Below are 13,155 nucleotides of genomic sequence, written 5' to 3' on the forward strand. Positions count from 1 at the left end.
CTTTTAACCATTTCAGCTCCGGAAGGTTTACCCCCCCCCCCCTTCCCTTCCTGACCAGGCCATTTTTTTTTCGATACAACACTGTGCTACTTTAACTGACAATCGCGCGGTCGTGCAAAGCTTTACACAAATAAAATTGACAACCTTCTTTCACACAAATAGACCTTTCTTTTGGTGGTATTTGATAATCTCTGCGGTTTTTATTTTTTGGGCTATAAAAAAAAAAAAAAAGACAATTCAAAAAAACAAAAAACAAAAAAAAAAAAACATTTTTCACTTTCTGCTAACATACCCAATACAAAAATGTAACAAATCACATTTCTTCATTAATTTAGGCCAATATGTATTCTGCTACATGTTTTTGGTAAAAAAAAAAAAAAAAAAATCCCAATAAGTGTATATTGATTGGTTTGCGCAAAAGTTCTAACAATTACAAACTGTGGGATATTTTTAAAGGGTTTTTAATTATTTTAATTTTTTTACTAGTAATGGCGGCGACCGGTTTATAGTGGGACTGCGACGTTGCAGTGGACAAAATCGGAGTGCCGGTTCACACATATGCGATGTCAGACATCACATGTGATTGACAGCGCCCTGCTCTGCAAATCACATGCGATGTCTGTGCGTTGCAAATTCAGCCATACAGATTGAATGGTTGAATTTGCATCGCATTCGGACCAAAGTCACACAGGACTCTTTTTTTGCCCTACACCAGAATTGGATCACATGGGTGTTCACACCTATGTAATCTGATTCATGTGCAAATTAACAGTTTGCACTGCAATATGCAAACTGATCTGTGGGTGTCATTAACTTTGTATTGATACCCCCAGCGATTCGCATATGGCAGTGTGAACTGCCTGTGAGTCAAGTGTGATGTGGGGTCCTGCAGTGGATTCGCAGGGTTCTCGCATTGCATATGTGTGAAACAGCACTTAGTGACACTTTTGACACTTTTTTTAGGGACCAGTGACACTAATACAGTGATAAGTGTGAAAAAATATGCACTGTAACTGTACTAATGACACAGAGGGCGATCAAAGGGTAAAATCTGACCCTTCAGAATGCTTTCTAACTGTGGGGGGGGGGGGGGTTGCTTTAACTTTGGGAAGACAGAGATCCATGTTTCTCTGTCTTCCCTTGTCACAGAACAGCGATCTGCCTTGTTTACATAGGCAGACCACTTTTGTGCCTCTCTCTTATGAAAGATAGGCAGGACCTAGCAAACATCGGGTCCCCCGGACCCCGCTGATTGGCTTTCGCTGTGTACAATCACAGTGGGAGCTGATCGCCAGTGAGAGAGCAAAAACACTTATGTGATTTCGCGCGGAAGAGTCGCCACCCTGCAGTATATGTACATGGGGGGTCGTCAAGTGGTTGAAGAACTAAAATATAATGTATACATTTTATGACAAATACTTCTCAAGCCCTTAAAAGCCCGCAAAAATGGAGGGAATTTAACCATTGTTAGGACTGATTTACTGTAGTTGTTATTTGGTTCTCTACACATAAATAGGTGAAAAAGCATATTTAAAGTTTTTAGTATACAACATATAATTATGTGGAACTAGAACGTCTGATATACAAGAAGAAAGAGAAAAAAAAACCAACTACCGAGGTAGCCATGCTGAAATAAAAAAAAAAAAAGGCAAAAATATTAAGGAAAAAGGAAGAAGAAAAAAAGAATAAAAAAAAATCAGAGAAAGAAGAAACAAGAAAAATAAAGAAAGATTTTTTTTATTTTTCTTGTTTCTTCTTTCTCTGTTTTTTTTTTTTTTATCCTTTTTATTTTTAATATTCTTCCCTTGCTTTCTTTTTTATTTCAGCATTGCTACCTTGGTAGTTGCTTTTTTCTCTTTCTTCTTATATATCGGACGTTCTAGTTCCACATAAGACTCGGTCCACACTAGCGCGACTTGTCAGGCGACTTGTCAGCCTGACAAGTCGCGCTCCCTCGCGGTCCATTGACCACTACAGGACCCGTTCTAATAGGAGCGACACAAATCGCTCCGACTTAGAAAAAGTGTCCTGTACTACTTTGGGGCGACCTGGGAGCGACTTGCATAGACTTCCATTATGTGAAGTCCCTGCAAGTCGCTCCGAAGTCGTGGTGCATGGCAATGCACAAGTCGCCCCCGAAGTAGTACAGAGTCGTGTCGCCTTAGTGTGAACCGACTCTAATTATATCATTGTCTATTGGGATGTAGGTACCTTATATCTGGTGGTTACAAACCTTAACACAATCTAATTCCTTTTTGCAATATACAACATATTTGAGAAGAAAAAAGTCCATTCTAGAAAGCAGGAAAAAATCATCCATAAATGTCCCTTTTTAAACCAACACAATTACTTTTGGCTTGTTTCATGATTAGTAATCGATCTGCGGTCAAATCCGTGTCTCTTTTGATCGGTCAGGTTGGTGTCCTCGGTGAAAGCTCTCTCAAAACCAGATTTAATGGCACTCCAGAATTTTTCCTTAATGTCTAGCCCAATGAAGGAATAGAGAAGGGGGTTAACACAGCTGTTTGAATAGGCCATCAGAGAAGATACCATATAACCAATAAAAATTATCTTCGAGTGTTCTAAATTCCACCCCATGTATTCTGCGTATAACGCCACGAAAGAAAATACATGGTAAGGAAACCAGCAAATAAAGAAGGAAATGATGACAGCAGCAATAACTTTGAAAGGTTTGGTAGACGTTGTTCTGTGGTTTCTTCGGATACGCAAAAAGATGACGGTGTAACAGAAGATAATGATGGTAAAAGGTATAACAAACAGAACAATAACTCTTAATATCACTTCTGTTTCCTGTATTGACTGTAAAAGGAAACATACCATATCTTCTTGGGAATTTAATATGTGTGAATTTAACAAGTAAAATAAACTGAGTAGCAGAGATACAATCCAAATAACAAGGACGACTTTCCCAGCCAATCTCACGGTGCGATGGTTCTGACACCAAACAGGGAAGACTACGGAGATGTAGCGGTCAATGCTGATGGCGGTGAGTTGAAATACGCTGGCAGACAGATTGAGGTATGAAACAAGATAGTTCACACTGCACATGAAGCTACCAAATGGCCAGTAAAAGCCAAGGGCAATATATATGGCAGTTGTGGATAGGAAGAGACTGAACGTGAAATCAGCAACAGCTAAACTTAGGAACCAAACAGAGTTGACCGTCTTCTTCATCCTGAAGGCAACAAACCAGATGACCAGACCATTTCCCGTGATTCCCAACAGAGATACAACTGATAAAAAGACCACGTATGAAACTTGAAATTTATAAAAAAAAGTCATTAAGTCTTCAAATTCAGGAAGATCCACACTGTTGTTGGTATTCATAATTTAGAAGTTAGATATTACGTTTTACTGATCTGAAAAATAAAAATCATTTAAATTGTAACTCCACTTTTGTTGAGAGAAAAAAAAAAAAACATTCCCCTCTGGGTGATCTCTGTACATTACAAGGATTTGTAACCTTTGCTTCAGATTCCTACCTTTTGTTATCCTGAAAAACAATCTGAACCTTAAATAATTCTAATCCATCCAATGCACAACAATGTGAACCTTATAGAATTCTAATCCATCCAATGCACTACAATGTGACCCTTATACAATTCTAATCTATTCAATGTACTACAATGTGAACCTTAAATAATTCTAATTCATCCAATGCACTACAATGTGACCCTTATACAATTCTAATCTATTCAATGTACTACAATGTGAACCTTATATAATTCTAATCCATCCAATGCACTGCAATGTGAACCTTAAATAATTCTAATCCATTCAATGCACTACAAAGTGAACCTTTTATAATTCTAATCCATCCAATGCACTACAATGTGACCCTTATATAATTCTAATCTATCCAATGCACTACAATGTGAACCTTATAGAATTCTAATCCATCCAATGCACAACAATGTGAAATTTATATGATTCTAATCCATCCATTGCACAACAATGTGAACCTTATATAATTCTAATCCATCCAATGCACTAAAATGTGAACCTTAAATAATTATAATACATCCAATGCACAACAATGTAAACTTTATATAATTCGAATCCATCCAATGCACTACAATGTGACCCTTATATAATTCTAATCCATCCAATGCACTACAATGTGAACCTTATACAATTCCAATCTAGAATTGTAATCCATGTACTGCACTGCAGTGTAAAGGGCATGCTGGGAGTTTTTCTCCATAGGAATATTTTTACATCTGTAGACCTATAGTAAGGTTATATGCGATCTCTTCTGTATTCTTCTCATGTTATTGTCCTCACCTGAAGTCAGAGTGTTTCTGGTAGAAGTTTTCCTGTATGTTTAGCTCCAGTACAGCTCAGCAATGTGTATGCACTCAGTGTATTGTCAGCCTTTTATGGACTTAGACTTGGCTATGATATTATCTGATGATAACAAAGTGATAAGGATGAGAAGTCAAAGTTGTGTTTCTGTAAAAAATGAAAATTTGTACAACGATCGATAAGAAAGGATTTAGATAATAAATACAGTTACTTGCAAGACATTTGTTTTCAATAAGGAGATCCTGTACTGTGTGATAAAGAACTAAACTTGAAAATAGTCAGACAAGATAGTTTATGGCTGAGGTTGCCATCTTTTTTGGGGCAAAAGATGGTAACCTCAGATAGATCGACTTGTGTACCACCAGCTAGCCCATACATGGACCGAAATTGGGCCAGTCCCTGCTGAACCAGACATACACTATATTACCAAAAGTATTGGGACACCTGCCTTTACACACACATGAACTTAAATGGCATCCCAGTCTTAGTCCGTAGAGTACAATATTGAGTTGGTCCACCCTTTGCAGCTATAACAGCTTCAACTCTTCTGGGAATGTCATCCAGAAGGTTTAGGAGTGTGTCTATGGGAATGTTTGACCATTCTTAAGAAGCGCATTTGTGAGGTCAGGCACTGATGTTGGATGAGAAGGCCTGGTTCAGTCTCCGCTCTAATTCATCCCAAAGGTGTTCTATCAGGTTGAGGTCAGGACTCTGTGCAGGCCAGTCAAGTTCCTACACCCCAAACCCGCTCTTTATGGACTTTGCCAGTGCACAAAGCAAGGTCCATAAAGACAAGGAAGAGCGAGTTTGGGGTGGAGAAACTTGACTGGCCTGCACAGAGTCCTGACCTCAACCCGATAGACTACCTTAGGGATGAATTAGAGCAGAGACTGTGAGCCAGACCTTCTTGTCCAACATCAGTACCCAACCTCACAAATGCACTTCTGGAAGAATGGTCAAACATTCCCATAGACACACTCCTAAACCTTGTGGACAGCCTTCCCAGAAGAGTTGAAGCTGTTATAGCTTCAAAGGGTGAGCCAATTCAATATTGAACCCTACGGACTAAGACTGGGATGCCATTAAAGGTCATGTGCGTGTTAAGGCAGGCGTCCCAATACTTTTGGTAATATATATACACACACACACACACACACAATATTGCAGCTTACCAATTCTTAGATGTATAACCAGGTTGGTAGGCGACTAATAGGATTGGGGGGGGGGGAGACAAAAGGTGGGAATAAATCTACCAAACACTGGATATGGGGATTTAAATGTGCCTATATATCAACAACAAAGTCCACAATTAAGAAAAGATGTAACATGTTTATTAAAATTACAGACAGTAGACAGTATTAAATATATATATATACATATATATATATATATATATATATATATATATATATATATATATATATATAAAATAAGTATATATATATATATATAACCAATATATAAGTAAGTATATCGAAGCATTTGTATGAGTACCGATACTCATGCAAATGCTTTGTATCGGCACCGATACCAGTATCGGTGAAATCCTAGTTTCCGGAGACCTGAAAGTCACTTCAATGGTTTCTCCATGTTAAAAGGTTGAAAGGGCTGAAATATAAGATGACCTATATATTTCTGGTCACACTATGGCAGGAATAAAGACTTATAGAGAGTAAATATCCCAAAAAGTTTGAGTTCCTTCTTAAACCATTTATGGACCGGGAGGTTTTCCCTCTTTATGACCAGGCCATCTTTTGCGATTCGGCACTGCGTTACTTTACCTGACAATCGCCCGGTCGTGCGACGTTGTACCTAAACAAAATTGAAGCTCTTTTTTTCCCCACAAACAGAGCTTTTTTTTGGTGGTATTTGATCACCTGTGCGATTTTTATTTTTTGCGCAATAAACAAAAAAAGAGCGACAATTCTGACAAAAAATATATATATATATATTTCACATTCTGCTATATAACATTCCCAAAAAAATTTAACAATCAAATTTTTTTCATCCTTTTAGGCCAATTTGTATTCTGCTACATATTTTTGGTAAAAAAAATTGCAAAAAGTGTATTTTAATTGATTTGCGCAAAAGTTATCTCGTCTACAAACTAGGGGAAAGATTTGTCATTTTTATTTATTTTTTACTAGTAATGGCGGCGATCAGTGATTTTTAGCGGGACTACGACATTGCGGTGGACAGATTGGACCCCTAACTGACATTTTTGACACTTTTGAGGGGGGGGGGGGGAACAGTGACAATACTACAGTAATCAGTGCTAAAAATATGCACTGTTCCTGTAATAATGACATTGGCAGGGAAGGGGTTAACCTAGGGGTGATCAAAGGGTGAAGTGTGAGCCTAGGGGGTGTTTCCTAACTGTGGGTGGAGGAACTTGTGAAATGATTCATAGAGACCTGTGATCCTATATAGAAGGATCGCAGGTGCTCTGTGATCATTCCAGAGAGAACGATCTGCTGTGTACAACAGCTGACCGTCCTTCTTTCTCAGCGGGGAGCGATCGCGGGGGCCCGGCGGCAGCTGCGGCCGGCGGTCCCATGGATCGGCATCCTCCGCTGTGTCCCAAGGATCGGTGATAGTCGCTCGCCCTCCCAGCACCACTCCCACGAACCAACATACCCCTACGTCGATTTGCGCAGCCGAGCCTGCGGCAGGCGGTCGACAAGTTGTTAAAAAAACAACAGACTTAAAGCGGAGTTCCACCCTGGGAATACATTTTTTAATAAAAATACCCCCGGGACAGTCAGGGCTAGTACATTCCACAATGGCTAGCCTCTGATCTGTCCCGGGTTGCACTTACCTTTTAGGAGAAATACTTACCTTGAAAAAGTATTGTCCAGCGCTGCCATCTCAGGTGTGGGCAGCTTGAAGCCAGCGCGATCCTCTTCTGCGTCCTCTTGCTTCTTCTTCAGTCCCACGATGCACTGCACCGGCCCCGCCGTCACTTCCGGTGCGCGCGCGTCATCCCTCCACAGCTTCTGGGCATGCCCAGAAGCTGTTTAGAAGGGAATGACGCTCGTGCACCGGAAGCGACGTCGGGGCCAGTGCAGGCGCAATGATTCCTGGGAGCGATGACGTTCAGCTCCCAGGAATCATTGCAAAAACCAGGAAGTGACGAATCGCCGTGGCCGCCGAGAGGAGGAAGAAGGAAGTAAGGTAAGTATATTTTCTCTAGGAGGTAAGTAAAAAAAAAAAAAAATTGCGATTATCCATTTGTTTTTCAGGTGACCCGGAGCGAGAAGATGGAGGTAAGTATAAATTTAGGGTGGAACTCCACTTTAATAACAGAAACACTAGGTGAAACAAAAGGAAAGAAAGCCTAAAAAAAAAAAAAAAGAAAACAAATGCAGCTGTAACATCTAAGCGCCGGTTCACACTACCGCGACGCTATTTTAAGGTGGCGACCTCCGAGGTCTATGGCGGTCGCCTCCTGGTCGCCCCAAAGAAGCTCCGGACCCTTTTTCTAGGTCACAGCAACTTGTGTCGCTCCTATTAGAACGGGTCCGTAGCTTCCCTATGGGAGGCGACCTGCGGCGACCTGTGAGGCGACCAGGTCGCCTCACAGGTCGCCCTAGTGTGAACCGGCACTTAGAGTTGATAAGCGGCAATACAATAAATATTTGCTTTTGGCTTTAATACTGCCTTAAGCAGTAATGATTAGCAGAAATAAATGAGAGGAACAGTAATGATTAGTGATGGGCCGAACATACCTACCCCTGTTCGGTTCGCACAGAACACTGTGAACATCGGAAAAGTGTCTCGAACTTCTAAAATCAAAAGAACTAATTTTAAAGCCTTAAATGCAAGTTTTTTCCCCCCCAAAAATGGTATGGGGGACCTGGGTAATGCCCTAAAGAACATAGATCAATGAAAAAAAATTAAAAAAAGAAGCATTTTTAAAGGAGCAGTGATCTTAATGATATTTAAAGCGAAACAATAAAAATGAAAAATTCCTTAATACTAATGATTAATAGAAATAAATGAGAGAAAAGAAACAGGAATTACATTAAGTTTTACTTATGTACTTGTTTTACAAAAATAAGTTTACAATTCAGAATGTTTTTTTAAAACTAAACTTAAAAATAAATTAAAATGAAAAATAAATCGTCCGTCTGGTTATTTCCGGTATTTTGGTAAATTCTTTTTGAAATCTGGAGATTTGAAAGCATAAATAATAGGATTGACTGGACCACCCAAAGAAGGACAAGCAGACTAAGCACATATATTACTGGAACCATGTCCTGTGGTCTGATGAGACCAAGATAAACTTATTTGGTTCAGATGGTGTCAAGCGAGTGTGCCGGCAACCAGGTGGGGAGTACAAAGACAAGTGTGTCTTGCCTACAGTCAAGCATGGTGGTGGGAGTGTCATGGTCTGGGGCTGCATGAGTGCTGCCGGCACTGGGGAGCTACAGTTCATTGAGGAAACCATGAATGCCAACATGTACTGTGCCATACTGAACAGATCATGATCCCCTCCCTTCCGAGACTGGGTATTCCAACATGATAAACACATCTCCAAGGCTACCACTGCCTTGCTAAAGAAGCTGAGGGTAAGGGTGATGGACTGGCCAAGCATGTCTTCAGACCTAAACCCTATTGAGCATCTAAGAGGCATTCTCAAACAAAAGGTGGAGGAGCGCAAGGTCTCTAACATCCACAAGCTCCATGATGCCACCATAGAGAAGTGGAAGAGGGCTCCAGTGGCAACATGTGAAGCTCTGGTGAACTCCATGTCCAAGAGGGTTATGGCAGTGCTGGAAAATATTGGTGGCCACACAAAATATTGACACTTTGGACCCAATGTGGACATTTTCATTGACGGGTGTACTCACTTTTGTTGCCAGTGGTTTAAACATTAATTGCTGTGTGTTTGGTTATTTTGAGGGGACAGCAAATTTACACTGTTATACAAGCGGTACACTCACTACTTTACATTGTAGCATAGTGTAATTTCTTCAGTGTTGTCACATGAAAAGATATAATAAAATATTTACAAAATGTGAGGGGTGTACTCACTTTTGTGAGATACTGTATATGTTACAGATAAATGTAGAGCTAAAACTTGCTTTATGAACTAAAATGCAATCTTTACTCTCCTCAAAGATTCAAAAGGGTAATGCCGAATTACATAGTTACATAGTTAGTGAGGTTGAAAAAAGACATCAGTCCATCCAGTTCAACCTATGATGTGTGTGTGTGTTTGCTTTTAACCGTACATTGTATACCCCTGTATGTTGTGGTCTCTAAGGTGCCCATCTAATAGTTTTTTGAAACTATCAATGCTCCCTGCTGATACTACTGCCTGTGGAGGAGAATTCCACATCCTTACTGCTCTTACAGTGAAGCAGTGAAGAACCCCTTACGCACTTTAAGGTTAAACCGCCTTTCCTCTAGTTTTAGTGAGTGGCCACGTGTCTTATTGTATCTCCTTTCTCTGGATAGTTTGTTCCTTATGCTAGGGTCACCAGTACAGTATTTGTACATTGATATCATACCCCCCCTCAATCGTCTTTTCTCCAGAGAGAAAAGGTTCAGTGCTTGTAGTCTTTCCTCATAGCTGATGTCCTCCATTCCCCTAATTATTTTTGTTGCCCTTCTCTGGACTTTCTCCAGTTCCAGCACATCCTTCCTGAGGACCGGTGCCCAGAACTGGACAGCATACTCCAGATGTGGCCAGACCAGAGTCTTGTAGAGTGGGAGAATAATCTCTTTATTTCTGGAGTGAATCCCCTTTTTTATACATCCCAGTATTCTGTTGGCTTTGCTTGCGGCGGCTTGGCATTGCATGCCACTGCCAAGCTTGTCTACCAGTACCCCCAAGTCCTTTTCCATCCTAGACTCACCCAGAGGTTCCCCCCCTAGTGAGTAGCTTGCTTTCTGGTTTCTGGCCCCCAAGTGCATTACTTTACATTTTTCAACATTAAACCTCATCTGCCATGTAGTTGCCCACCCCGTTATTTTGTTCAGGTCTGCTTGCAAGGTTTCCACATCCTGAATTAGTATTAAAAAAAAAAAATAATAATAATAATAATAATAAAAAAAAAAAAAAAAACCTTGTATGGGTTCCCCCACACCCTCATAGTTCTTATGCCAATACTTAGACCTTGGATGAAGCATGGTTCCACCTTACAATTCCCAAATTTCATTTTACTGGTGGTGTTTGCATACATTTTTTTCCCCCAAAGCCTGTGATCCCGTCTAGACCACAGGCTCTATAGAAAACAATGGAACAGTTGAATTGTTTTTTGAAACCCCCTTTCCATTGGTTGTTGATCGGTGCAGCCAACATTACACCACCACCATCTGATGTAAAGAAGTGGGAATCCATGGGTCATTACTTGCCTTTGGCTACTACCCCCATGGGGGCTGCCATTATTATACCCTACAGGCACTTTCCACCTTCTACTATAATAAACTCAAATATTTCACCTGCTCTAACACTACACAGGAATCACCTATTTTCATGTATTTAAATTGCTCTCTTCAAACAAAGTCTGCAGCAAGAATTCTTTATATATTTCATTCTGGTCCCTCTTCACTGACTAAGCTGCTGCTGGGATACTGAACTCTTCGCCAATAAGGCCCTGAACTGACCACTTATGTCTAATCACTGTCCATTCCCATAGCCGATTCCTCCACCAAAGGTCCCTCTGATGATAGTTTCTTAGCATCGGAAAGTTACTTACGTGCTTCTTCTGTAGTCTGTTCTCTCTTCTGTTGCTCTTACTAACTGCAAAGAAACCAAAATCAACTTTTTTTAGATGTAAAGATTTGCTAACGAAATTTCCCATTCATCAGATAAACAGTTTGGAAGCGGTTGTGTCATGGCTTATTTCAAGGCTGTGACTTAAATTCCAGCTAACTTTGGTCTTATTTTGTTTTTTTTGTTTTTTTTTAAAAAGGTCAGGCAAGAGGTTTAAAAATAAAAAAGTAGCTCTAGCTGCAATACTCATCTTCTCTTTGGAACTGTCCCCGCAGAAATTCCTTTCCCACCACTACATGTTCTTAGTCTTTCAGGTTGAATGATCAACGTAATTCAGTCCAGAAGACTGAGGACATCCTGTGAGTGCAGGGAGTCAAAATCTCATGTACAGTGATACAGAGAGTGTTGCTGACATCAGCAGGTCAACATACATACAGTCCATTGAGATCTCCCAACAAATGCCCAAGACTCCAAGGTTTTTAATGGAAAAATTGATTTATAGATGATACACACCCAAGCAGCGCTAGTACATAAATAATAAAAGGTAAAATGTAATCAAAGCTCCACAGGAGTGGTGGTTGGGTAGATAAATGCTGAATAATGCACTCTTCTTCACCCAAGTGCTTGACACGGCAAAGAAGTGACACAAACCATCCACCACACACTGACTCTTACCCACAGGTGAAGATGTAATCAGCAGTAAGTGGTTATGGGACCACTAAACCCCGCTCTCATGGAATCAAATACTTGTGGCATTTTTCCACCGGCTCGGCTCTACTCGGCCCTGCTTGGCCCTGCTTGGCCCGGTTTGCTTTTCCACTGCTGGTACCGCATGGTACGGTGTTGGAACGGTTCGGTACGGTACGGTATGGTTTGCTTTTCCAGTAAAGTAGTACTAAAGTTAAGTGGGTGGGATAACAACGGGGTGGGTGGGATTCTCTGACCAATCAGTGGCTAGTAGTGACTGCATGCAAAGGATTGTGGGATATGGTACCGGGTATGGTACCTCTTGGAACCACAATCGAGGTGGTACTGTTTTTGAGAGCCGTACCGTTCGGTTCCATGCAGTGGAAAAGCGCCGCCGTACCGTTCCGTACCTTACCGAACCGTTCCTACACCATACCATGCGGTACCAGCAGTGGAAAAGCACAAAAGCGAGCTGAACCGTTCGGTTCCATGCAGTGGAAAAGCGCCATTGGTGACATTCACAATTTCACACCGCTACACACCACCAATCCTTAGATACCAATATTCCACATGGGAGGATACACAGGAACGATCCGCCTTAGAAATCCAGGTTAGCAACCATCCTCATGCATTGGGGGGGAAATACCAAGAAGAATGCACCCATAGTGTATTATGTAAAACGTTTATTTACTAAAATCAAAAGTTTGCACTCACCATATACAAAGGCACAATTTTCAGAAAATGTATAGAACCATAAGGTAGGCAACGCTCCTCTGTTTCCACCAAAAAGATGGCCAACCTCCGACTTCCGGGTGTGACGTGGTGACGATGGCAAGCTCCTTCCGACGCGTTTCGCCACAATGTCTTCAGGGGGGCGTGGCCATTATATAGCCCAGATGGAAAGGGTGGCGACTAAAAACAGCTGTGTTTTCGACATAATGTACTTTTCCGGGGAAAGGAAGGAGCCACACACATGCGCTCCACCCAGGGGGAACTTGGATTACTAGTCCAACCCGGAAACCGGAAGTAACGGAGTCAAAAGCCCCGATCACAGCAAAAAGGGGACACAACCATTTAGGCAAAATAAATAATAATTAAATTTATATCATCACACACGGAAGTCTTTCAGGAATGTTGTTTACAACACTACAAAAAATCTGCACAAAATTGCAAAACAGATTATATGAAAAAAAAAGTGTTTAAGCTAGCAGCTGGTGTCTCATAGGGGGTGCAGGTTATATTGTGTGTGTTTTAAAATTGATTTATAGCACATGTTTCAGGAGCCATCTTCTCATTGGAGCTGCTTTCACAGAAGTTCCTTTCCTGACACTAGATGTTCTTAGTCTTTCAGGTTGAATGATGCTCAACATTACTCAGCCCAGAACACGAAGGACATCCTGTGAGTGCAGGGAATCATA

The 13,155-nt window shown here is 40.9% G+C and overlaps 1 protein-coding gene across 1 annotated transcript in view; it reads right to left on the minus strand.

Moving 5' to 3' along the window:
- LOC309568984 (uncharacterized protein) overlaps positions 1 to 13,155 on the minus strand; it is a gene marked incomplete at both ends in the record, with an annotated part of 34,798 nt that overhangs the window by 16,473 nt on the left and 5,170 nt on the right. Inside the window, one exon of the mRNA XM_082274748.1 lies at positions 2,351 to 3,331. Coding sequence (XP_082130874.1) covers positions 2,351 to 3,331 — 981 coding nt within the window. The remainder of the gene's footprint in view (positions 1 to 2,350; positions 3,332 to 13,155) is intronic.

This window comes from Pelophylax lessonae, assembly GCF_965119305.1.
Source record: "Pelophylax lessonae genome assembly, chromosome: 12".
NCBI lineage: Eukaryota > Metazoa > Chordata > Amphibia > Anura > Ranidae > Pelophylax > Pelophylax lessonae.